The 25,772-nt window shown below is 37.3% G+C and overlaps 2 protein-coding genes across 3 annotated transcripts; both read right to left on the bottom strand.

The window, feature by feature from the left end:
- Positions 1 to 4,377: 4,377 nt before the first annotated feature.
- Positions 4,378 to 12,650, bottom strand: Svip (small VCP interacting protein). Of its 2 annotated transcripts, none has more exons than XM_070032715.1 (4): positions 12,488 to 12,650; positions 9,543 to 9,593; positions 8,938 to 9,051; positions 4,378 to 7,038 (listed from the first exon to the last, which is right to left on the bottom strand). In XM_070032715.1, exons 1-4 carry the CDS (start codon positions 12,539 to 12,541, stop codon positions 7,024 to 7,026), a joined length of 234 nt encoding a protein of 77 aa, XP_069888816.1. In that variant the 5' UTR covers positions 12,542 to 12,650; the 3' UTR covers positions 4,378 to 7,023. The 2 variants fall into 2 exon arrangements, with proteins under 2 accessions (XP_069888816.1, XP_069888815.1); XM_070032714.1 differs by lacking the exon at positions 12,488 to 12,650 and adding an exon at positions 11,910 to 12,029.
- Positions 12,651 to 14,985: 2,335 nt separating this feature from the next.
- On the bottom strand, positions 14,986 to 24,564 carry Ccdc179 (coiled-coil domain containing 179). The gene is made up of 4 exons (XM_070032716.1): positions 24,458 to 24,564; positions 22,315 to 22,359; positions 20,585 to 20,689; positions 14,986 to 15,151 (listed from the first exon to the last, which is right to left on the bottom strand). The coding sequence occupies exons 1-4, from the start codon at positions 24,500 to 24,502 to the stop codon at positions 15,140 to 15,142; spliced, it is 207 nt and encodes a 68-aa protein (XP_069888817.1). The 5' UTR covers positions 24,503 to 24,564; the 3' UTR covers positions 14,986 to 15,139.
- Positions 24,565 to 25,772: the final 1,208 nt, after the last annotated feature.

Genomic DNA, 25,772 nt, shown 5'->3' with positions numbered 1-25,772 from the left:
AAACCATTATCTGTTTTTGTCTTAATACTTGAACCTGAAATAATACTAATCAACTTGATAGTTTTATGAGTGTTGCAAAAAGAGTCAAATTATGGCTACCTAGAACCTCTTCAGGATGAAGGGTTATAGATGGCAGTATTCTTGCTTTTAGCAAAGTTTAGATTTTATCACAGGTGCTATCTTAAGTGCAGGCCTGAGAATGGGAGCAATGCTTAACATGGCGCAATTCATTTACCCTTCTTGACACTAACATCTAGGGACAACAAATCTGACACGTGACAAATATAATTAAACTCAACAATCAGGTCTTTGGGACAAGTTTAAACTTCATGGGGAAATTTGATGGTACTGGAATGATTGTGAAAAACAGCACTATAGATGAAAAGAAACAGTAATATAAGATGTTTGTAAGAGATAAAATCACTTTAGTGCAATCAATAGTATGAACACCTTTTTTGTTTTGTGACAGGGTCACATTATGTAGTTTGGACTTGCTTGAGACTCATGATTCTATGGCCTCAGTTTTCTGAGTGTTTGGATTACAAGTGTGTATTAACACCCTCAACTAATACTTTTCGGGATATAGTGCTGACTAAGGCTTACATTATTAAACTAATATTGATACTACATTTCTTATATTATTAATGGTCACTTTTCTGTCAAAATTTCCTCCTGTACTTATATTTTCCATAAACATATTCTTGTCTTTACTAATGAAAGCTAAATTTCACAGTTCAAATATATTGGTAGCTTAACAAAAACATTATCTAAAAATACCAATTTTTTTTTTTTTCTGGGACTTGAACTTGGCTTGGTGCTGTCCCTGAGCTTCTTTTGCTTAAGGCTAATGTTCCATCACTGGAACCACAGCACCATTTCTGGATTTTTCTTTGTAGTTTATAGGAAATGTGAGTCTCACAGAGTTTCTTGCCTTGGCTGGCTTTGAACCACAGTCTTAATATCCCAGCCTCCTCTCATAAATTCAACATGCGCTCACTGGCCTAAAATCAGTATCACTGGGGTCATGTTGCCTTCTGAACATTGGAGGAGAGAATCCATTTCCTTGCTTTTTGTATCTTTCAGAATTGACCTGCACTCTTTGGATGGCCTCTTCTACTTTAAAAGCTAGAACATAGCCTATTTTTGACCCTTCTTTCTTAATCTCTTTCTTCTGAGTACAGGTTAGAAAGATCTTCAGCTTTGAGGAATCCATGTGATTAGAGTTGGTTCACCTAAATAATTCCCATTTAAGGAAATGAACTGGATCTCATTTCTAAATTCCTTCTGGTGAAAACAGTACCTTCATGGATTATGAGACTAGGACATAACCGCTTTTGGAGGGGGAGAAGTTACTACAGCTATACCATATCTAAATTGGTTCTTTCAGTGTTATTGAGAATGAAGTCAGAATTGAAGCCCAGCACTGAAAAAGGATGTCAAAAAATGGGACTGTATTCATAAAGAAATAACTAAATGCAGATAGGCACTTTACTCAGTAACTTCAGGGTAAAAATGGACTAGGCAATAGACTGGGGTGGGCTAGCATCAACTTATTTTCAATAAGAGTTAAGATCTAAAGAAGGATAATGGTTTCTAAACAAATGAATAAAGCATTAAAAATCTAAATAGTCCAAAAACCTATTTGAGAACATGAGTCTCCAAAACATAAGTTCAATTTAATACACAGTGGAAAGGCCACCGTCCACAGTGATTTCAATCCTAAGCAGATAGTCTGGTATCTAGTCTACTGTTACAATATTCATTTAGTTTCTTCTGGGGTAGGAGGCAGAAAACCCCATACAATCTCTATCATTGACAAAGGTGCTTAGATCCTTGACACCTAATGAATGATTTCTGAAATTCTAAGAGGTATTCATTTTGGATTCCTCAGAAATTTCCATTCTATTAAGAAAGCTCTGTTGGATGTCAAGCCTCAGGAGAGTTTTGTAATAGCCAAGAGGATTAATGCAAGAAGAATGTGCAAAAATCTCTATCAGAGTAGAATACAGCAAAGAAGAAATTGTAAAAAATGCCTGTCTCCTAAGATTTGGACACTGTGTCACTAGCAAAAAAAAAATAATTCATATTCCCTTAAAATCCATATTAACTCAGAAGACATATTCCCTTAAAATTCATATTAGCTCAGAAGTTAAAATTGAGCACAAGTGTTATTTAATAGAGCTACTACAATTCAGGATGTAACAAAGCATACTCTGGCCGAAGAATTTATGCATATTTAATTCTTAAAATGACAGGATCATTGAAAAAGCTAAGGGACAGTGTCCAAATCCCTGTTCTCCCACTACTAGCCAAGATTCACAGGGTTAATCATCTGACATCTCTGTGCTTTTGCCTGGCCTATGCTAAAATTCAAGTAATAGCAGTAGTGACAGTCTTAGGGTGCCTTCTTAAGAGACACAAAATATGCTTGGAACAGAAAGATTGCTTTGAAGAATACAAATACAGGTGTACTTTTCTTCCTAGCATACATAGATTTTTGTCTTTGTTGATTGTTATGTTTTGCTTGGAGGTTTGATTGTTTTATTGTTACCTTTTTTTTTGGGTGCTGAAGATCCCATGTTTCCTGTACATGCTCAGCGTGTTCTCTACCACTGAGCTACAACCCCATCCCCATTTCCCCATTTTTCATTGTCTAACTGACATTTTCTCTGGGCAGTGTGATAGAAAACATTCCTTCTATCAACAACAGTGAAGCCACATGGCTTGTTGTCCTATAGTAGGTAATACAATCTTCAGGAAGCTTGTTGTCCTTCCGTAGGTGACAATATCTCCAGGAAATAAAAGCCAAAAGGTCATCCCTGTGGTTCTCAGGAATTATTAGTTTTTTCCCTCAAGGCTGGCACTATACCACTCAAGCCACAGCACCCACTTCTGACATTCTAGTGGTTAACTGGAGATAAAAATCTCATGGATTGGGGCTGGAAAGGTGGCTCAGAGGTAGAGTGCTTGCCTTGCATGCAAGAGGCCCTGGGTTTGATTCCTCAGCACCACATAAGCAAAAAGAAAAAAGCCAGAAGTGGCGCTGTGGCTCAAGTGGTAGAGTGCTAGCCTTGAGCGGAAAAGCTAAGGGACAGCGCCCAAGCCCAGAGTTCAGGCCCCACAACCGGACCCCCCCCCCAAAAAAAAAAAATCTCATGGATTTTGTTGCCCATGTTGGCTTTGAGATCTATAGATCTCAGCTTCCTTGAATAGCTAGGATTACAGGCATGAGACACTTGTTCCTGGAACATTTGGTACTTTTGAAAGGATGTTTCCCACACTGCAACCCCTTTTCTCCCCACATAAGTGGGGGCCACATGAAATATCTGAAGGTGCAGCATGAAGAGCTATATCAGGTCAGGAGTGTCACTATACCATCCAGTATCACTGTCTAGTTCTGTATGGCCTGTACAGAAAGTTCTGTCCAGGCTAAGTTTAGACAAAGATAAAGAAACTGGACTATAGATGGATACTGACGTCAATATCCAAATATCCATCTGTTGAGCCCTTAGAAAGGCCTTTCCTAATCATGTTATTTAGGATATGGGTGGGTTTGGGAGAGATGAGGGAGAATGATAAAAGGATGACACTGCTCAAAATGCATTATGCTCATAATCTGACTTGCCAAATATGAAACCCTTGATTCAAGTACTTATACATAATAATTTTTTAAAGTGAAAACAAGGTGCATTATACTAAAACAACACCCAAAAATGACACTATAATATAATGAAGCAATATTTACTAAATTAAATGTACCTAGATGAGGGAGAGCAACATAATAAAATGTCCTATTAGAAGTTTAGTGTCCAAGTTATTATGTTACACATTTCTATGTAAAAACAAAACTTCAAACTTGCTCTACACATAAATGCCTTTTATCTGTGGTTTTCTAGAAAATCAAAGAATAGAGTCTCATTATTGTAGCAGAATCAGCTTAGATAACAAGCCTTAGAGCATGTATAGTATCTAAGAGAATTGCAGATACTTTCATGAAAAAGATGCTAGATAAATATTTCTTTAAATATAGATTCACAGGTATTTTTATCTCTTGCTGATCTATGTATTCAGAAATTATTCAAGACTGACAAGATATACTTTCATCTTCTTAGGATCAGCATTTTCATCAGTGAAAATAAACAAATAGATCAAAGCTTATGCAAATTCTCATGGAATATCAATGATATTTTTATTTCAGTAGTATTTCTGTTAAAACTACAAAACAGAAGACTAATGATATAGTTTCTCCTTTCCTTATCTACAAATCTAGATACTGCATAATCATCCCAATAGACTAATCCAAAAGAGATGAAAGGCTTCCTAAACAGCAGCCCAAGTCTTAATTAGTTAAGATACTAAAGATACCATTTTGTCAAATAGAGATGACAAAGCCATTTTTAATAAGGGGAAGTGCATATTCATAGCAAAATCACATGTGGGAAAACTACTAAATCACATTCCAATATACAATTAGTCAAACAGAATCATGTGTAGATGTTTTAAAAACATTCAACATGTTACAAAAGAACTGGATATTATATATCATTTAACAATCAGCCATATTAATAATCTGATTATTAGAATTAAGAAAGCATGGGGTAAACATTTCACATTTTCACAGTAGTTACACCTATGCATCTCACTGCATCAGTTCTATTTCAGGAATTTGGATGGGGGGGGTTAGATGTGATATTAAGTATTGTGCCATTCTATTATTTCAAATATAAACTATGGAAAATTCACTTCCTTTTAAATTTTGCATAGGAACTGCTTTATAATTTTCTGAAAGAAACATCTAGAGAGATATGTGTTTAATTCTAATTCTAAAATGAATTAATTAGTTTTCCATCAAGCATCTGGTTCCCCCTCTTCCCTTTCTTTTTCTAAAAATGTTAGGATTTGAATGTCACTCCCTTAGTGTCTGTCACAATATGGTCTGGGGAAATCTGATGCCACCCACAGAGGCAGGCCGCAGCTGGCAGAAAAGCATGTCCCCCTTCTCCCAGAAAGCAATATACATGCCCATTATTCATACCTCCACAGTAGATAATTAAGCATTAGAAAGAGAACATTATCCCATGGAAGCAGGCCTTCTGTGCAGACAATAGAAGTGCAAATACCTTATGACACAGGAAAGATTGAATAGTTTGTGCTATACCAAGGGAATTACAGATGATATGTTCTGGTTCGATATTTACTTTAGTTATTAATGGTCATTTTTTGGTGTTGAAAAAATTATCTTCTTAATGAAGTAAAAAAATTACTTATGAAATGTAATTCAATGATTCATTCTCTTTCACAAACAAAAATATCACGAATCCTCTAAATGAGGAAAACATACCCTGTCCAAGTATGTTTCTTTCCTAAATATTTAGAAAACATTTCATATAATAGAAAGGATGTCCATGAGGAGTCAATAGACCTGGTTTAGAATTCAAACTCTTTTTTGTCTTTTCTTTTTTGGTACTGGGGATGAACCCAGGATACTACACTTGCTCAGTAAGTGCTTTGCTACTGAGCTACATACTAGCTCTAGAATTCAAACTCTTTAAGAAGGACTTGTATAGTAGATCATTGGTATCCAAGTGTATACAGTTCCCAGGAGACCACCATTCAGGTTACACCACAAATGCTCAGGATGAAATGGAATTTATACACAACTGTCCAAACCACAGGATTGAGTGTGAATTGTTCCACTTTACTTGGACCGTGCAATCCATGAACAATGATATTTTTGTAACCCTTCCTGGTCAAAACTACCTGCGACAAATCTTTAAATAAGGCCAGTGTACTGTATAATACACTTCTATAAAACACAAGCCTGTAAGAGGGTTAGTGAGATAGTGGCTCAGTTACCTTTATCTAAGTCAAGTGACTGTTGTATTTTATTTACATCCCTATTGACACTTCATATCTACATAGTTTGCAGTGCTTGCCATTCTAAAGACTTAGCATCCAAAAATCCATAATAGTAATTCTTCTATCTTAGTTTATTATGCATTAAAAAGAAAAATAAAAGAACAAATGACATAAATCTCACATTCCTAATACATTTAAGTCTATAAAGTTTTTATGGGTACATCATATAGAATCCCCTAATAGGTTATGTTTAAAGCAGACATTTTAAATATACATTTCTCTTTCTTACATTCATAACTACATTAGCAGCTTCACATCAACATAAACTTTATAATTATTCTTTGACAAATAAAAAAGGGTAAAAATGTCTATAAAATTTGGATAAGTATATTACCACTCCTTATAATTAATCCAGGTTGGTTTACTTCATTTAATTATAGCATAGATCTGTATGAAGCTGAGTCTGATATTAACAGTAGTAATCTTTGATGATACAACTAATATATAATTTTAAACAAGCAAAGAAAAGCCTTATTATAATGTAAAACACAGTATGTTAATTTAATAAGCTATTGAAGTAGAAAATAAATTAGCAGAGATTCAGCATTTGCCTATGAATATTCATTCCTTAGTAAGTTATAAAAATTCATAGTGTTCCTGCACATGAGCCCTTCAAATAACATTATAAGATTTTCCCTGGTTATCAGTTTAAAGGCACTCAATCTGTAAGTTTAAACCAACATCTACATATAGTAAAATAGACATACAGGATACTCAGCACAAGTCTAAGTAGCTAGATCGTTTTATAAAGAAGGGAAATATAACTGATCATTTAAGTATTTGAGATATATGCTGCATTTTTATGTCATATATAGTATTTAGACCCATGTTTTTTTTTTAATGGCAAATTACTTACTTCCTGAAGAAAAGCAGCAAATGCAGCAAAATAAAAATTTAATGAGGGGTCTGCCCATTTTCTAAGTTTGAAAAATCAAAATTTTTACCATTATTTTCCATATGGATTTAGCACTGCACTTACAGGCACTAATAACACAAAGTTTGGCTGTTCATGTCTACGAGGAGAGGAAGTTAAATCGAGCAAGTCTATTTGATTGCAGGTGTAGAACATTTATTGGCAGAATACTCTTCCATTCATGTTATGCTTCACGAAACTGTCCACTAAGGAAAGACAAAAATACAGGGGCAAAAGTAAGTTTTTACTTAAAAGCACCTAATGTTATTCCAATGGAAAAGAAGAATATAGTCATAGAGATGCAAAATGTTTTGTGAAGAGCAGCTAATAATAAATTGTTACATTACAGTTAATGGGAAATAAGATGATGGTATGAAGATAGAAAAGACTAAGTCTCTGGACAGATCAGTGGACATGTGACACATAGTATACATAGGGTACTGCCTAAAAAAGCTTAAAAATTCTGATTAGCTCCACTCTCAGGCCCTTGATTGTAGATAAGGTCCAATCATGCTTTTGAGAACCTTTCCCTTGAGACTGATATGCAGCCAGGGCAGAGGACAACTGCATTACAGGTAGTCTCCACTACTCCTGTCCTACGGGACAGGATTCTTTGCATCCTGATGTGGAGATTGCAGGATTTCATCAGCTGAGATTCCTTGCCAGAAGCAGTGAGCAGCACCTATGCCAGCTATCCTGAGAACCTTTGATAGCAGATGGATATGAGGAAGGTATGAAGATAGGGAAAGGATGTGTTTCCTCATTGCAAGAATCATGCTAATCTGTGGGATACTCCAGGCTTGTTGAATAAGCCATCGAGCAATACTCCAGGACCATAGGCCAAGAGATTTGAGGACTAAAACGTTCTGTTATCTCTGAGCCTCCAAAACACTTCTTCGGAACCTTATGCTCTGATGGACTGGCAGGTGTTCAAAGGGAAAGGATCTTGCCCCTGTGAAGCCAGCGTGCTGTGGGAGAGGTGACAATGACTCCTGGTGGGCGGCAGTGTGCCACTCCATGAGAAAAACCCTCCTGTGACCTTCCACCTTGCTGGCGAGGGGGTTCATTTTTCACGAAAGGAGTCAGAGGGAAAAAAATCAAGCTATATTTAACATTGGAAGAAATTCTGAGCCATTTTGAGAGGACTAGAAGTAGCAGGAGGCCTAATTCCTTTTCAATATATATGGATTTTTCTGTTTTATGGAAGAAAAGAACCTAAGCCAAATAGTCACATTACATGCCTCAGTATTGCTGTCAATTACACTGTTAAAAGCTTACCTTAAAGAAAAATGGCTTATTTTCAATTTAATTGAAATTAAATGCAACAGGGGCCATGGTCATCTCTATTTAATGGTCCTGATCCAGAATCAGCTCTGCCAGGATCTACCGAGGCTACTGGCTGTAATTTATGGCCAACACACATTTTCGCAAACACATATTAGAAAATATTTTCTTTGCACACGGACCATAAATACAATCTTAATGCCTGGACTACCATTTTCCTAAACTATACCATGTAAAATTGAAACTCTGCTCAACTATAGGGTTCAATGACCTTGATGAACAGTACTGACCCATGGTCTAGTACTGTGACAAATAAGTAGGACATGTCATATTCACATCTGTACATATAATCTGGCATGTAATCCTAATAATAGGTGACAAGAGAAGATCAAATATTGCAAAACACAGCATAAAAATATTCTGATTATTATATGGAATTTTTAGGTCAGTCCAATTTAATGACTAATGTATAAATAGGGGCTAGAAATGATGTCTTCCAAAATTAAAATTGATTCTTATATTCTTCACACTTCTCTCTATTGCTTGAAATTTTGATTCCATGTAAGATGAGCATTAAAGTATGAAAGTACTAAGATGCAAGGTTAAGAAAATTAGGGGAAAAAATTGACACACTTGACTTTGGAATAAAGAAGTAAAATATTTCAATGTATACTAAAATAAATAATGTACACAAACTATGTTTTCAAATTACTTCAAAATTTTCTCATAATACACTGCCAGGAAAAATTATTGAGTGGATCACTATATAACTTTTCAGAAATACCCAGGAAGTTGAAGCTCATGTCAATATTAATACTTACTCTAAGACCACCTGCTGGTGGGGGCCCCGATGTGGCCATCTGTTTTTCTATTTTTTCTTTTTTCTTTCTCTTTTCTTCCACAGATTGAACATCTTGAATTCCCCGAGATGCAGCCTTTAGATTTGATAAGGGGGTGGAAAATAAAAACAACAAAAGTTGGTGTCCAGAAGGTGTTTGCTTTTGCTTTCCTTTGGTGGAGAGAAATTGGTTTACCTTTGCAAACAAAAAGTTCTTCTACAGTAACTTTTGATAAAATAAACTGCCATGTCTTCATTGGATACTTTGCCAGGATAGAATTCTATTATTTTCCTTAAGCTTATTTCACATTTGTCATTGTTTTACAGGGTGAGGGCATTTATTTTATCCCAAGGAAGAAAATTCGTTCAGGGTCATCTCAAGTTGAAGAACACATCTCTAGGCTAGTTTTCACACAGTAAAATGGTGTATGTGGTTTATGGAAAAAAGAAATCCTTTTGAAAAGTTTCTTTAATTACAATTATTTTGGATATCATTTACATTACAGAATTCTACTAGCATTGGACATTTGTGGAAATAAAGTGCACAATTATTTATCTAAGCAGGCATAATTTTACGGCTAGTCTTACCTCCTTCTGTCTTCTCTCTGCAGCCTCTGCAAGCTTTGCTCTTTTCTCTTCCTAAAGAAAATGGGTAAAAAATGTTTCAAGATAAAACCAAACACAATCATATGTAAATTATAGATGTGTGTTTTATAGAAAAGCTATGAAAAAAATATTTAGTTCCACAAGCCAGTGGATCATGCCTGTAAACTTAGCAGCTCAGGACCATGGTTTAATGACAACCATGACAGGAAATTTCATGAAACTATCTCCAATTAACTATTAAATGCTGGAAAAGTAGAGATATAGCTTAAGTGGGGGAGTTCCAACCTGAGCAAAAAGTAAAGGGGCAGCACCCAGGCCCTGAGTTCAAGCTTCACTACCAGGAAAGCTGAGGGGGGAGGATCCTTCAAGGCCAGGAGTTCTGAACCAGTCTGATATACAAAGCAAGGGCCTCGCCTTTCACCCAAACAAAACAACTACAAACATTTCCACCATTGCATTTATAAAATACACTATACACTAAATTTGTTTTCTGAATTTCACTCTTATGGTTACTAGATCTTCAAAATCACATATGCTAAAATAAATCTGACTAGGATAACTTGTATAATTTTTTTCTTTTATTCTTTCTTTGTAAGAGCTTAACAGTTTGGGCAACAGTAAGGTAAGCTGTGGTTAAAATTACAAGGAAGGAAATAACATGGCTAGGCACTGCCGGCTTAAAAGGAGATTGAAAATAGGCGGGCATTTTCAGAGGCCAAGTACATTTATGAGAGGTAGTCCTCCATGTCAGCAAATAGTATTTTTTTAATGCCATATACTGGCTGCTTAATTATAGAATTACTAAATATATTAAATCAATAGCATTTTCTTGCAAAGTGGTGGCAGTAAGTTCTTTGTTTTCATACCACAATACACACATTCATCCACTGGACAAATTACTCAGCACCAGTTTGCCAATGGAACACAAGCAGTATAAAAATGTACGGATTTCCATGCATATGAAGCTGAAACTCTAAAGAGGTCACAGAAATCAATATAATCAAGGTAAGATTCAGATGGTAGTAGTTGTTTTGGGAAATACAAAAGTGTAATATAGGTGGTTGGATGGATAGTATAGATAGATAGAATATATAGATCTAGGGTGATCAGGAAAAGCTTCATTGGGTTCCAGCGTTGAGCCCCGTGGTTCTGAGTCGCGTGGTTCTCAAAAGAAGCATGGGTAGTGTAAACTAACCAATGCTGACAGAATGGCATCTTCCCAACAGCAAAACAAACAAAATTAACATCATTTAGAAGTAACAGTGGTTAGGCTATAATGGCTCACACCTGTAGCCCTCGCTACTCAAGAGGCTGAGATCTGAGGCTCTTCGTGAAAATGCAGCCTGGACAGGAAAGTCTGGTGAGACTCTACCCCCATTTAACCAGCCAATCAACAGAAGTGGAGTTGTGGATCAAGTGAAAAAAATGAGTGAAAAAGTTAAGGAACACCACCCAGGCCTTGAGTTCAAGTCCTTGTACACACAAAGAAAAAAAAAATGTGACAGCAGTAGCTAATGGGTTGAATGAGGGCATGGCGCCACTTCTGGCTTTCTTTTTTCTGCCTATGTGGTGCTGAGGAATTGAACCCAGAGCCCTCATGCATGCAAGGCAAACACTCTACCACTGAGCCACCTTCCCAGCCCCTAATGAATGAGTTTTTAAACCCCTATAATCTCATGGCTAAAGAATTAATGTATTTCCTCAAGTATCTTATTTCTTTAACTAATTTTTAACTAGATGATAGTATAAATGAGAGGAACTTAGGGTTTTTACTTTCCTAAGGAATATGAATGTAAACATATTGTTAATAGTGCTGTAAGGAGACTCAGTTGTGAGAAACAGAGAAGCCACCACTTAAGAGGCCAAATTATGAGTCTTTATTGGAGAACCAAAGTACTGCTGGTAGACTCTGATCTCAAAGACCAGCAGCCTCGAATGCAACTAGGACAAAGTTTATATAGGCCCAAACCACATAAGGTGTGTGGCATCAAACCTAACAAAAGTGTTATACATAAGCAAACCAGATGAGGACACTTAAACCTCATAGAATGGTTAAATAAAAGTAAACCATCTCTATCAGGGGGGAAATCAAGGGCCAATTATCTAGGGGAAGGCATAAACCCAGTCTCCTTGCTTTAATAGAATGCTACAAAAGTATAACTATACTACAGGTCACCTAATTTTAATCCGCATTTCAGATAATCAAGCTCTGTTTTGGGGTAAAACCTGGATAAAAGGTTGCAATGGTAGAAACTCATCTTCAAAAACGTATTCTCTTGTTTATCTGGATTTCAGATCGAATTGGGTGCTCCCTATTTTCGTTAACTAAAGCCACCTGATACATTTTACCTTCTGTGCCTCACTCTGCACTTCTTCTTTGTAAAGGAAGTATTGAGATACATAGTAAATGGAAGTGGTTGGGTTTCCAACAAGGGCGCAGGCGATTTCCGCCATCACCTTTCGAGAGAGCTGGTAGAGACACAGGGAAACAAACGCACACCTAGCAGGGCACTACCCACGTCAAGGGGAACATTTTCCCAGGGGCCCCCTAAGAGCCCATCCGGGGCGCCCACACCCTGCTGCTACCCGGTCCTGCAGACTTCATCGAACCAAAGTCAGCGAAAGGGGGGCGGGAAGCGCCCCAACACCGCGAGGGCCCACCGAGGGCATGGCTTTTGTCTTTCCTTTCTTTGTCCCCTCCCCGCCGGTCAGGTTAGTGCGATAGCCAGGACGCCGGCCGGTCCCCGAGGGTCCCAGATGCAGGTCCTCGGGGGGGTCCTGAACCCTGAGGTCCGCACCGGGAGTCTCCGCTCTCCTCCGCCCGGTCCAACGGCCTCCCCGGCCCGCCGCGCGCCGCCCGGGCCTCCCGGCGCGCCCCGCCGCGGAGCAGGTGAGCGAGCGAGCGAGCCGGGCGCAGCCGTACTCACCAGATTCGGGGAGGGAGGCGCGGACTCCCCGGGGCAGGGAAAACACATCCCCATGGGGACCGCACCTGGGGTCCCCGACCCCGCCCGCCCGCCCAGGCCGGGCGACGCTCACGGCGTTAGGTGACACTTGACGTAGGTCGGGGCGCTTGTCCCGCCCCCACCCTGCCTGGGCCTCTGCATTAGGCCTCGCCCCCTTCGCGACACCCCACCCCCACCCCCTCGATGGCAACGCCCCACCCCTTTGCGGCTATGCCACACCCCCTACGGTAACGCCCCAATCCTCTGGCGCTCCACGCCCCGGCTGGCACCCAAGACTCCGCCCCACCCATCTCATTCGTCCCCACTGCTGGCTCCACCTCTCCCGCTACAGCTTGACTCCGCCTCCTGAGCCTAGGGATCGAGCCAGGCCCCGCCCCGCCCAGTTTGCTCAATGCCCAGGCCACCAAACTTAGGTGTCAGGAAAAGGCTGCCTCCAGGGAGGGACAAGAGAAGGCTTAGCTATGGCTGTGGGCGTCACAGCTCTCTGCCTGCTCTGCTTAGCCTGCCTTGTATACATAAATGAGGGATGGTGATGCCCCTGGAGAGCTGGCACTGGAGCCTCTGAGCAATTAAAAAGCTGAAATGGATCGATTGCTTCGAGTTGATGACGCCCCCCTGTGTGCCTTTCGCAGTGGAGCTGGGGGCAAAATACAAAAACTCGTGGCTCCTGGGCTATTTATGTATAATACCGGGTTGCTTGAGAGTTTGAAGCAGGGAAACTGCTCACAATACAAAGTTATTGCGACATTGATCAGGATGCATTGCATTCATAAATTGGCATGTTGAAATCCTTTTGTCTATTTTAAAGGTATTTTTTAAAGTAGATTGTTGGTATAGTTTCATATAAAATGTAAGAACCTTTCAGTAACTACACTGCCTTTCCGCACTCAGATATTATGCTTCAATAAATTCCATGATACATTAATTTTGCCTAAAACAAATTAAGACAAAAAGAATGAAAAATACGTTTATATGTACAACTATTTCCAGAACTACTCGCTATTTTACATATATCTGCTTTATATCTACATAGTTTTACATATATCTTAAACTTGGGGCCTGGGCACTGTCCTTGAGCTTCTTTTGCTCAAGTCTAGCGCTCTAGCCACAATTCTCTTTCTGGCTTTTTTGGTAGTTTAGTGAAAAGTTCACAGACTTTCCTGCCCCTGATGACTTTTAACCAAGATCTGATTTCAGCCTCCTGAATAGTTAGGGTTCTAGGTGTGAGCCCTGGATGACCAGCAGCAATGTCATTCTTTACTTGTAGATCTTCCTCCTCCAGGTCTGCTCATGATAAATGTACTTTGGCCTTTATTTGCTGATTTTTTTGTTTAATGTATCTTCCCTCCAGTTTGAAGGAGTACCTTTTGCTTTCGAAAAAACTTCAAGTTGTTTCTGGATACCTCTTTGGAGCTATTTTTCACAGCATTTTCTTCTGTGACACAGGAGCAGGCTTGTGATTATTAGCTCCCAGGCAAAGTCTTTGTTTTTGGTCTTTACAGAAGTCATGTAATTGGTGGCACTAGAAGTTGTGCAGTGTGATTGGTGAGTGGCAATCACTATATTTGCATACCAGGCAAGGCATTCCCTCTTGGCTAAATAACCAGCCTCCTGCTACCAGCCTTGGTGTAACTTAGGTCCAATTAAAATTTCCTTGCAATGGTATTTTCTTTGCCTGATTTCGATCCTTATCATAAACAGAGCAGACTGAGCTGGTAACACGAAGACAGTAGATTAGCAGAAACAGCAGCAGTAATAGCAGCAAACCCTTACAGGAAGAGATCCAGAAAACAGCTGGTGACAGACATAGGGAATAGAGGTAGTGGAGAAACCGAGGGATTGTAAAATGTAGAGAAGTCAAGGGGCAAGACTAGAGACTGGGTACTGGCCACTGAGCTTTCACAGGTTGAACAGATGTTCAACCATTAAGAGCTATGGATCTTGACACACAAGGCCAGAGGATTATAATTACAGATAGAACTGTAATTATAAATGAAGAATATATCTTTATATCTTTAGTCTATTTCTGCTATTAAGCATACATTTCAATATGTAAATAAGTCAAATTTAAATGTACAAATGTATCATAAGCTCATTGTTTTCTTTATCTTTACTGAACAGGTGATAGGCAGGGGTTACAGTTAAGATAAGAGCATATTTGTTTTTAAACAGTTACCCCAATCCTCATTTTCTCCCACTTACCCTTCCCTATTTCCCTTCCCGCAAAGTTGTAAGGTTCATATCCAACATAGTGTTAAGTGAGTGTCAATGATGCATTGGTTCAACCTTTGCCCTGCTGTTTCTGTGATTCCCTTAGTTTTCTGTACCTTGTGTCATGTATATAAGATTATTGATCAGTAGAAGTGAGAGAGCTTATTATTTACAAAAAGGCATCTCAAATCTACCACAGAAGATAAACAGTAGTGATTTATATTAGGTGATAAAAATTAAACTGGCCCTTTGGATGTTAAATGCATGTTTATTTTGATGCAATGGCCTGGGGCTGCCTTTATCTTTCAAATGAAATCAAATCATGATACGCTGTGCTTGATGCTGAAAATTCACAGATTTTGGTCTGGAACACGATTTTTTTTCTGTACAATTCCTGGTTTCTTAAGATGTCCACTAGACAAAATGAAAACACACAAAGAAAAAGAAATTCAATTATAAGAAAAGCTTATGAAAATTATATGTAATCTCACAAGTTCCTTAAAAATAAAGATATTTCATACAAACAATATTGCATCTAACAATCATCAGTAGCCTGGAATCTAATTCTAAAAGTATGTTCATAGTCAGACAGAAGCCAGATGTAAATATTGTTTTAAAAAACTTATTTCTGGAGTCAAATTTGATATAAAACAATCCTCTGTGAATCCGTTACCAAATCCTGCAAGCATGAAGAATTTCTAGAAACCTAAGGTATTGGTTTGGAAAGAGGCCTAGGTCATTTCTGAACAGAGGGCCATAAGGATTTTCTTTTCCAAGTCCTGTATTTTGTGATTGAGAAAACATTCTACACATTTGTGAGGCTTTTTTTTTTCCAGAAAAATTAGATTCATATAACTCAGAGTGAGTTGAGCAATATAAATACATAAAATAAGAGATAAAACAAATATTCTTGACAAACATTTAATTTTAATATCCATGAATACATATAATTATTATTTTCTGATTTTAAAATCAGGAATATACTATGTTATATATAACTCAACACACAAAATTAAAATATTTTTTTATGTTTTTTACATTTCTGTTGATATCTCAACATCAAGTTTTTTTACATCCCCAAACACTGAAATTTATTGTTGTTTTACTTTTTTGAAGTCAGATATCAAACTAAAGGGATAAAATATGAGGAGATGGTATTGGTAGTTACGGTTTTTCTAAGGAAATAGCTTGCAAAAGGCATAAAATGAGAAAAAATAATGAGGAAAAGTCAATGAAACCAAAACCTGGTTCTTGAAAAAATGTCAATAAAATTGATAAAATTCTGACCAGAATAAATACAAAATAGTGAATTATTAACATCAGAAATAAAAGTTCACCATTACTTATTCAGAAGACAAAAAGGATGGTAAATAGTATAAATAATTCTATGGAGGCTAGGATATAGCTTGGTGGCAAAGTGCTTGCCTAAGAAGTGCAATGTTCTGGATTCAATCCTCAGTACCAAAAATAAAATCATACCGAAAAAATTTCTATGGCCATAAACTTAATAATGTAGATGAAACTAATTATTGGAAAGATAAAATGTACCACACAAGAGCAAGGAAATCTTATTAGGACACTGTCTCTGCATGAAATTCAATCTATAATTAATAATTTTCTCAAAACACAAAGTATTAGATGTAGATGATTACATTGCTAAATTTTATCAGACATTTACAATGAAAATTTTATCAGTATCTACAATTACTTTGGAACAACAACAATAATAAAAACAACAATAACAAAAAAACCCCTAATTCTCTGTAGGGTCTTTATTATCATAGTCAGACCAAAGAAAGATAATAAATAATGAACTACTAACTCCCATGACCATAAATATTAACTGTTCTAAATGTATAAGAAGTACTGTACAGGCCTGAGAAGGTGGCTCAGTGGTAGAGTGCTTGCCTTGTATGCATGAGACCCTGGGTTCAATACCTCAGCACCACATAAGCAGAAAAAGCCAGAAGTGGTTTGTGGCTCAAGTGGTAGAGTGCTAGCCTTGAGCTGAAGAGCTGAGGGACAGTGCCCAGGCCCAGAGTTCAGGCCCCACGACTGACAAAAAAAAAAAAAAAGAAGTACTGTACAAAGCAACCTGTGATTTATTACAAGTATGTAAGGGTGGCTCAACAACTGTCAATTATTGTATCATATAGAAAATAATATGTTGTTCACAGATGCCAAATGATCCTTTAACAAAACTTAACCTCAATGTTTCTGAATTTAGACAAGTTTGCTTTGTGGCCTAGAATGTGGTCTATTTTAGAAAACGTTCCATGTGCTGCTGAGAAGAACGTGTATTCTGATGCTGCTGGGTGAAATGTTCGGTAAATGTCTGTTAAGTCTAGTTGATCTTTGCAGCTGTTTAGATCTTCGGTTTCTCTGTTGAGTTTTTGCCGAGTTGATCTGTCTAGTGGGGAGAGTGGTGTGTTAAAATCCCCAACAATTAATGTCTTTGGATCTATATGGGATTTGAGGGAAAGGAGTGGAAACAAAGAATTTCACATCCTGAGATGTGTACCCAACACTGTGCTGGAAATCCTGGATAATGCAATAAAACACAAAAAGTAAAGATATTCACATTGGAATGGAAAAAAATGAACATTAATCTTTACAGATAATATAATTATGTAGGAAAAGTTATCATCATCATTGCCATCAACAACACTAATAATAAAACTCCTGGAAATAAAAAAGCAATTACATTAAAATTGCAGGATTTAAGTTTAACATTGAAATACTGAGATACATACCTAACAATATATAATATCTGGGCGAAGAAAGTCACAAATCTGATATAAAAATTAAAGATGATCCAAATGGGAGAAATGATACATTAATCTTTTGAAGGCAATTTTGTTAAGATGTCTATTCTTTCCAGAGTAGTCTTCAGACCCAATATATATATAATCCCAATATATATATAAAATCCCAATAAAAATCTCAGAAAGTTATTGATTGATATCAGCAAATAATGTGTTTTATACAGTAAAGGAAAAGAAGTAGAATAGTTGGTAGAACACTGATAACTCTTGAAGTTACAGTAAACTTAATTATTCAGAGAGAATGGTTAATACTATAAAAGAAAAAATAAGTTTTTGATCTTAGATACTACAGAGGTATTGCAATAGAGAAATATTTCCAACAAAATTACTAAGTCTTGACATCTTAAACAAAAAAAGACACTGATCTTGTAGTTTTCACTAACAACTCAAAACAGATCACAGACCTAAATGTAAAATACCAAACAGTGAAACTTGTAGAAAATAATACAGGAAAAATTCACTGTAAACTTAGAGTTGGAAATAACTTTTCAGAGGAACAACTGAGATCATAATTCATGAAAGTTGAACTTGTAAGTTGAATTTCACAAAAATTAAAAGGTTTTATACTAGGAAAACTGGGAAAAGAAGCTAAACAAAGTTGGGTATTGGTGCTCACCCCTGAAATCCTAGCTACTCAGAGGCTGAGATCCAAGGAATGTGGTCTGAAGCCAACTGGAACAGAAAGACCTGTGTGAGACTCTTTTGTCCAATTAACCACCAAAAAGCCAAAAGTGGAGCTGTGGCTCAAGTGGTAGAACACTAGTAAGAAAACAGATCAGGTACAGCATTCACACCTTGAGTTCAAGCTTAAGAACTGGCAGAAAAAAATAAAATAAAAGAAGCTAAACAAAAGTCACCATCTGGAAGAAAATATTTATAGAACATATTTCAGATAAAGAACTATTAAGATATCCTAAGAATTAAAAACTCAACAATAACGAAGACTTAAACAACTGAATTAAAAACTAGGCCTTAACAAAGAAATTATACACAAGGAAGATAAATATATAAAAAGGTGTTCAATAGCAGGTTATCAGAGAACTGAAATTAAAACTAAAATGTGATATCCCTACATATTCATGGGAATAGCTAATATGTAGTACTTTGATACCACCAAATGTTGCTGAGAATTTGAATGATCAGAAGTTCTCAATTGTTGCTGTGTCCACGCAGAATAATACTTTGAAAAGTTTAGCAGTTTCTTTTTTCATAGAACAAACCATCGTCATAACCATAGCGTGCCATATATATATAAATTTTATTTTATTGTACCCTAAATGTTCATTTAAATGAACTGAAAACTTATAATATTAACAGGCCAACATATAAATTTGCATAGGAGTTTCATTTAGGATTGACCCAAATTGGATGCAAACATGTTCCAAAATATATAAATAAGTAGATTATTTTTCAATGATGTAATGAACTAGTTTAATCAAGCTAGCTTAAATCAAGGAGGCTGAAATCATATTGTCAAGTAAAAAGAAGCAAGTTTGGAAAGGCACATCCTGTATTATTTCTACTATATGACTATGTGGAAAAGGTCACTGCCAGAGTGTGAAGGAAGGAAATCAAAATGATGAATGGCATGTGGAGAGATTTCTAGTGCAGTGAAACTGCTGTATATGATGCTATAGGGAAGAATAAACACCTGAATGTATATGTCAAAACCCATAGAAATGCATGAAACAAAATTAAACTTCAATACAAACAATACAAACAATCTGTGACCTTTAAAGGAAATAATAGTTCATCAATTGTGACAACTATATCAGAGCAACACAAGATGACACTAATAAAGAAACCAGTAGCAGGAAAAAGAGGGAACTTTTCTATGTTACTATTTTATATTACTATTTTAAAAGGTACTGATTTAAACAAAAAATAGAGCCAAGTGCTAGGGTCATGCATGTAATCCTAGCTACTCAGGAGCAGATCTGACTGTGGTTCAAAGGCAGCCCAGGCAGGAAAATTCATGGGAATCATCTCCAGTTAGCTATCCAAAAGCTGGCCCTAGATCCATGGCTCAAGTGGTAGAGCATTAGCCTTGAGTAAAAAAGCCCAGGAACAGAGCTCAGTTCCTGAGTTCAAGCCCAAGACCAGCCACACACATACATACACACATATACCCCACATACACATAAATTAGAACATAAGAAAATTTGATTAGTGATGCATATGAACATAATCTTAGTTGTCATAATGTTTATTGAATGCATTTATATTGAAGCAAAATAGCATGCATTCAAAACATGGACATTTTGTTAGATGCAAATTATACTTTAGTAAAGCTGATAAAATAACTTTCTTCATGAAATACAGCAATGATTCTGCAGATTGCTAGACAGAAGCAGGGTTTATAAACAGGCTGAAAGAGGAGTAGGTAAGTTAACTGGATTTTTAACTCTGAAGAAAAGTCTGAAATTGGGAGAAAGTAGTAGTTCTCCTCAAGTACCTGAAGGATTTTAAATCGAAGCATAGGGTTTATGTTTGTCTATAAGAAATATAATTTCATGCTACATGCAAACCACAACACTCATGTACAATATAATAAATTGAGTGCTAGAACCTTTAAATCCTTGTCAAGTGAAATGGCAAGATGGAAGAAGTTGTAACTGGTCTATTTAGTTTTCTGATTTTTCAAGTATGAAGACCTAGACTAATTAAACCCTTTCCAGGAGATTATGTAATTATTTTCTAAATAATAGAACCCAAAGATTTAAGTGAATGGCCTTGCTAGACAGCTAGCATGGAAAAACAAGAACTGGAATCCAAAACAAGACAGTTTCAAAGATCAAACTTTTATCAAGCCATATTATCACTAGTGGACAAATGCAAAAAAAAATTAAGAAAAAGATTTGAAGAATGAGAAGTTGATCATGAGAGTTTTCAGATACTTTCCTCAGAACTTAAATAATAATTTTTTCCACAGAAAATGGGGAAATAAAAGAGTAGCAGATGAATTAATAAAGGACGCTAGTCTTCTACAATCTGTTAGTTTTGGTGACAGCTGTTTACTTACATGGAGTCCTGGTTCTGGCACAGGGGTGGGCCTTGCAAAGCGTTTGTTTAATTTCCTCTTTTCTTTCCTGAGGTTTTGCATATACTGAATACGTTTCTCTATGGACTTCAGGAACAGAGAATTAAACCAAGTCATACCCTTTCTAACATAAAAGTAACATACTGTTTGTATGATGTATATAGTTAAGATACATTGTAAGGTATCATATATAGATACGGTATCTATAATTGAGAGAAATGAGAAACAAACATTTCTTTCAACTATATGGCTCATACATGCAGATAAACACAATTGCGCCTCATCAAGCTTTTTTTTTTTTTTAAAGGAGAACATTTATTCTTAATCAGTATTTTTTTGTTGTTGTTGTTCTGTTGTGGGGCTTGCACTCTGGGCCTGGGTGCTGTACCTGAGCTCTTCACCTCAAGAAAGGCTAGCACTGTAGTACCACTTGAGCCCCAGCTCCACTTCCAGTGTTTTGGTGGTTTGTTGGAGATAAGGTTCTCACAGACTTTCCTGCCTGGGCTGGCTTTGAACCACAATCCTCAGATCTTAAACTTTTGAATAGCTAGGATTCAGGCGTGAGCCACCAGCACCCAGAGAACATTTGTTCTTGAGTTCTGCATCACCACTGCACACATTTTTAGTCCCAGGCATGGATATGTGTGTTTAATTTTATTGTAAATGTAATGTGCATTAAAGACATGGGACACAATTTCTTTATAGAAATAAGAAAACATAGTTCTCATTCTTACATGCTACATTTCCCACTCAGATTTCTGTGTTGACATTGTATGGCACATTAGCTAGAATGCTTTGAAGATATCAGAATACATGATTAGAGGAGAGTGAAGATGAATAATGACAACTCTTGTATTAACTGCCATTATGCATATAAATTAGTACAACTTCATTAATAATGAATGTGGTATTGCTTTAAAACACATGAAATGTTCATTTACCCCATGACCCAGTCATTCCCCTCCTAAATGGTGAGTTAAGCCTCTTGTTCATGAAAAATAAGATGTAATAGAATGCTGATAGTATCCCTTCTCTTAAAATCAGAACAAGGTAATGCCCGGTCTCCAAAACAAAAGAATTAATGAACCTGTTCCACTTGAAATATTAAACAGCAATGAAAATAAAGGAACACAAGTCCATAAGAGTAATATGGAATAATCTTAGGAAACAATGTTGAAAAGAAGTTAAATAGTATGCTAAATTAGGTGTGAGATTACATCAGTCAAATTCAAAATAAAGTGAAAGTGCAAAAATATCCTTAAAATGGCAAATATCTGAGAAAAAACTGGAAAGAATAGAGTGTTGAAAATAAAATCAATATAGAAGTTATGTGTAGGAGAGATGCAGGGAGATGAAATGCAGGGATCTCACAAGGACATCATATATTCACTCTTAAGTTGTGGGTATATTTTATTACAACATCTTACAAATTATGCATGGTCACATTTTTATAAATATATTAGGCTCTATTTAAAAACTACAAATAAGATATTCAGTACCCTATTTAAAGCAATTTCCATGGTAGTCACAAGATTGACAAGGGTTCCAAGAAAGATACTGCAAAAGTATCTAGTTAAGAACAATCCTGGACTGCAGGCATATTTCAAGTGGTAGAACACTTGCTTATATAATGGTAGGGATCACCACTCATAAAAGCATAAGCTAAAACAAAGTCACATTGACAAAACAGAATGTGTTTAAACATTACTTGCCTGCCTGGTAGTGACATCTGAAGGGTGATGAATTCTTGGCCCTTCCTGCATAACAGGTAAAATTAAAACATACACATGACTACACATAAAGTCAAGAGAAAGCAGTTCTAGAACAGAAAACCTATATACATATACATATATGTACATATATGAATATTAGAATAGAATATGTACATTAGAATAGAAATGTATATACATTTAGAATAGAAATGTATATACATTTACATATCATTTACATATATATGTAAATGTATATATATTTCTATTCTGATACAAGGGCTTGCTTGAACTCAGGGCCTGGATATTGTCTCTTACCTATTTTACTCAAGGCTGGTGCTCTACTACTAGGGCCACAGTTCTGCTTCTGGCTTTCTGGTGGCTAATTGGAGATAGGAGTCTCAAATACTTCCCTTCTGAGACTATATTTGAAGCACTAACCCTCAATTTGCAGCTTCCTTGGTAGCTAGGATTACAGGAGTGAGCCACAAGTACTTAGCTTAACTAATTTTATTGATAAATACAGGATTATGAATATCAGCTACAAAGGCAAAATAATAAGAAGCCAATGTTAAATAAAAAGAAGATGGAAACAATATTATGAGGAAAAAGACTCAGTTATAAAATATTTTACAGGAGAGAGAGAATAAGATTTATTTTGTGTGTGTGTGTGTGTGTGTGTGTGTGTGTGTGTGTGTGTGTGTGTGTGTGTGTGTGCCATTTCTTGGGCTTGAACTCAGGACCTTCGTACTGTTCCTGAGATTTGTTTTTGCTAAAGTCTAGTGCTCTACTATGAAAGCCACAGAACCAATGCTAGTCTTGTGGTGGTTTCTTGGAAATAAAGCATTAAAGGTAAAAAAAAAACATGTACATTTCACCATATAAGATGATGTTAAGCGAAATGAACCCCAAGATAGGGACACAAGTGGTTTTTTCTTTCTTACTATTTCTTAAATGTATTTATAATGTACTATGTGATTTTTAAAATTTCTTTTGTATGTTCTTCCCCTGTGGTATAACTCCTGTTTTCATGATATTTGATTCTGGTGCCCTGAATCTTGTATAAACATTTTTCTAATTTGGAGAGGGGAAGAGAAATATCAAAATGCTGAAATAAGGATACAGGCTGACCCATTGTAACAATGAAATATACAAGACACTATTTTGAAAATGAACTTTACTCCTGGGGGGTGGATTGGGGAGGCAGGAGGGAAGGGATGGTAGGGGAAAATCAAATGAGGAGGTAACAATGCTCAATAAGAAATGTACTCATTATCTTACTTATGTAACTGTAACCCCTCTGTACAGTATTTTTACAATAAAAACAAATATATAGTTTTTTCCTCTCCAGGCTGGCTTTAAACCATGATCCTCAGATCTCAGCCTCCTGAGTATTTAGGATTACAGTATGAGTCTGCCAAGCAGAGCAATGTCCTTGGTAAAATTCACAGTTGTTGGTATGTCGTTAGTGGTACCAGGGTGCTTTCGGCTTGGGTATCATGGATTGAATCTAGCTTCTAAAGCCTGAGTAACCTGAGGCATTGGAGGTGATAGAGGAAAAGGAGCTTGGTTGTTCATTTACTATGTTCCCCTCTTTCCTTTAAGTTTCAAACTGACTCTAACTCTGGGCCTGGGCGCTGTCCCTGCGCTCTTCAGCTCAAGGCAAGCGCTCTACCGCTTGAGCCACAGCACTACTTCCGGTTTTCTAGTGGTTTTTATTGGAGATAAGAGTCTCACAGACTTTCCTGCCTGGGCTGGCTTTGAACCGCTATCCTCAGATCTCAGCCTCCTGAGTAGCTAGGATTATAGGCGTGAGCCACCGGAGCCCGGTTCAAACTGACTTTTAAATAACACCCCCTCCTCATTTTCATGCAGGTTTTTAACCTCCAAAGTAATCTCTGCATCTCATTCTTGACAACACGACCCCTCCCCCCACCTCACCGCCCCACATCTGTAATTCCAACACCACACTCTAGCGCAGGTCAATGTCTTTGACTAGGACAAACTCGCTTGACCCCTAGTAACTCTATTGCTGCGCACCTCCTCCAGGATGTGTCCAGCAGCAATAATGGATGTGGGATTGGCCAACAAGGCCTGGAGGGCAAAATCTGGAGCACAGGTCTCTTAAACAATATTAAGAACTCACAGGGTAGACTTGAGTCCGATCGTCGTCCCTGAAACGTAGACACATCCTGTAGAGCCTAAAGAGGCCCTCGGGGCCCACTGCCAGCCAGCGGGGCCCCTCCAAGCTTTCAAGCCAGGCCCCACCCTGTAACATCATAATTCTCTTATTCTTACAGAATGAGCCCCACCCATTTTTCAGTCTCAAGGCCAGGACCCTAAAGCCCTTAGTTGTTCCAAATGTTTTAGGATTATGTACTCTCCCTTATTGTCAGTCCTTATATCCTATCTCTCTTGCTGGACCTAAAGAGACAGGAAAGGTTTGTTGACAAGGGGAGGTCTGTGCTGTGAGGCCTCAGAGCAGGCTCCTGGAGAGAGATAACACGGAAACAAATAGAGATATATGGAACATGGGGAGGGGAGGGATGTGAGTGTTTTTCATTTGAACGGTGAAGATTTAAGGTGGTGCCAGGGTGGGCTTCAAGAGCAGCGTATGGCACTGTAAATCCAGAAAGCATGCTTTGGAGCAGACCTTCTGGATTTAAAATCTAGCTCACTTTTTTTTGTAATTATATTACCTTCAGGTAGTTGTTAAATATGATGGTATCTTCTTTCCAAGAATCCAGTTATTTTCTTGAGTCGTGTTAAGAATTGTTCCCTGAATATGTATAAACTCATTCAACAGTGTTGGGCATAATTAAGTTCCACCTGTATGTCCCACCATCAGTGGGTGAAGGACTAAAAGCTATGGAATTGGAGATTTCCACAGAGCACAGAAAGTTTGGGGTGAATACTGCAGAAAGATAGCTTCGTCAGTAAATGGTGCTGGCAGAAAACTAAAGCTAGATCCTTATATATATAACACCCGGTACCAGAATCAACTCCAAATGGATCAAAGACCTCGGAGTCAAAGCAGACACTCTGAAAACATTACAGGATGGAATAGGAGAAACCCTAGGTCTCCTTGGCACAGGCAGAAATTTTCTTGATAGAGACCCAGAAACACAACAAATCAAAGAAAGGTTGGACAAATGGGATTGCATGAAATTGCAGAGCTCCTGCATGGCAAAGGATATAGCTAGCAAGATCAATAGAAAGCCCACAGATTGGGAGAAGATCTTCACTAGCCATACAACAGACAAGGGTCTCATATCTAAAATATACCTGGAATTCAAATAATTAAATCCCCCAACAACAAATCCTCAAAGAAACAACAGCCCAATAAATAAGGGGGCTAAAGACTTAAAGAGAAACTTCTCTGAAGAAGAAAGAAGGATGGCCAATAGACACATGAAGAAATGCTCAACCTCCCTAGCCATAAAAGAAATGGAAATTAAAAC

This window comes from Dipodomys merriami, unplaced genomic scaffold (genome assembly GCF_024711535.1).
Source record: "Dipodomys merriami isolate MVZ:Mamm:240054 unplaced genomic scaffold, mDipMer1.0.p SCAF_21, whole genome shotgun sequence".
NCBI classification, from domain to species: domain Eukaryota; kingdom Metazoa; phylum Chordata; class Mammalia; order Rodentia; family Heteromyidae; genus Dipodomys; species Dipodomys merriami.
Note: the sequence above shows the minus strand (reverse complement) of the source record. Positions and strands in the feature narration are given on the sequence as shown.

Excerpts from the sequence above, each read along its gene's own strand:
- Svip (XM_070032714.1), bottom strand. The coding sequence starts at position 12,014 with ATGGCGGAAATCGCCTGCGCCCTTGTTGGAAACCCAACCACTTCCATT. Across the intron at positions 9,594-11,909 it reads TGCAGAGTGAGGCACAGAAG|GAAGAGAAAAGAGCAAAGCT; the intron begins GTAAAATGTATC and ends CATTTTCTTTAG. Across the intron at positions 9,052-9,542 it reads CAGAGAGAAGACAGAAGGAG|GCTGCATCTCGGGGAATTCA; the intron begins GTAAGACTAGCC and ends TCAAATCTAAAG.
- Ccdc179 (XM_070032716.1), bottom strand. The coding sequence starts at position 24,502 with ATGTGTCTACGTTTCAGGGACGACGATCGGACTCAAGTCTACCCT. Across the intron at positions 22,360-24,457 it reads ATCGGACTCAAGTCTACCCT|GAAGGGCCAAGAATTCATCA; the intron begins GTGAGTTCTTAA and ends CCTGTTATGCAG. Across the intron at positions 20,690-22,314 it reads CAGATGTCACTACCAGGCAG|TCCATAGAGAAACGTATTCA; the intron begins GCAAGTAATGTT and ends CTGTTCCTGAAG.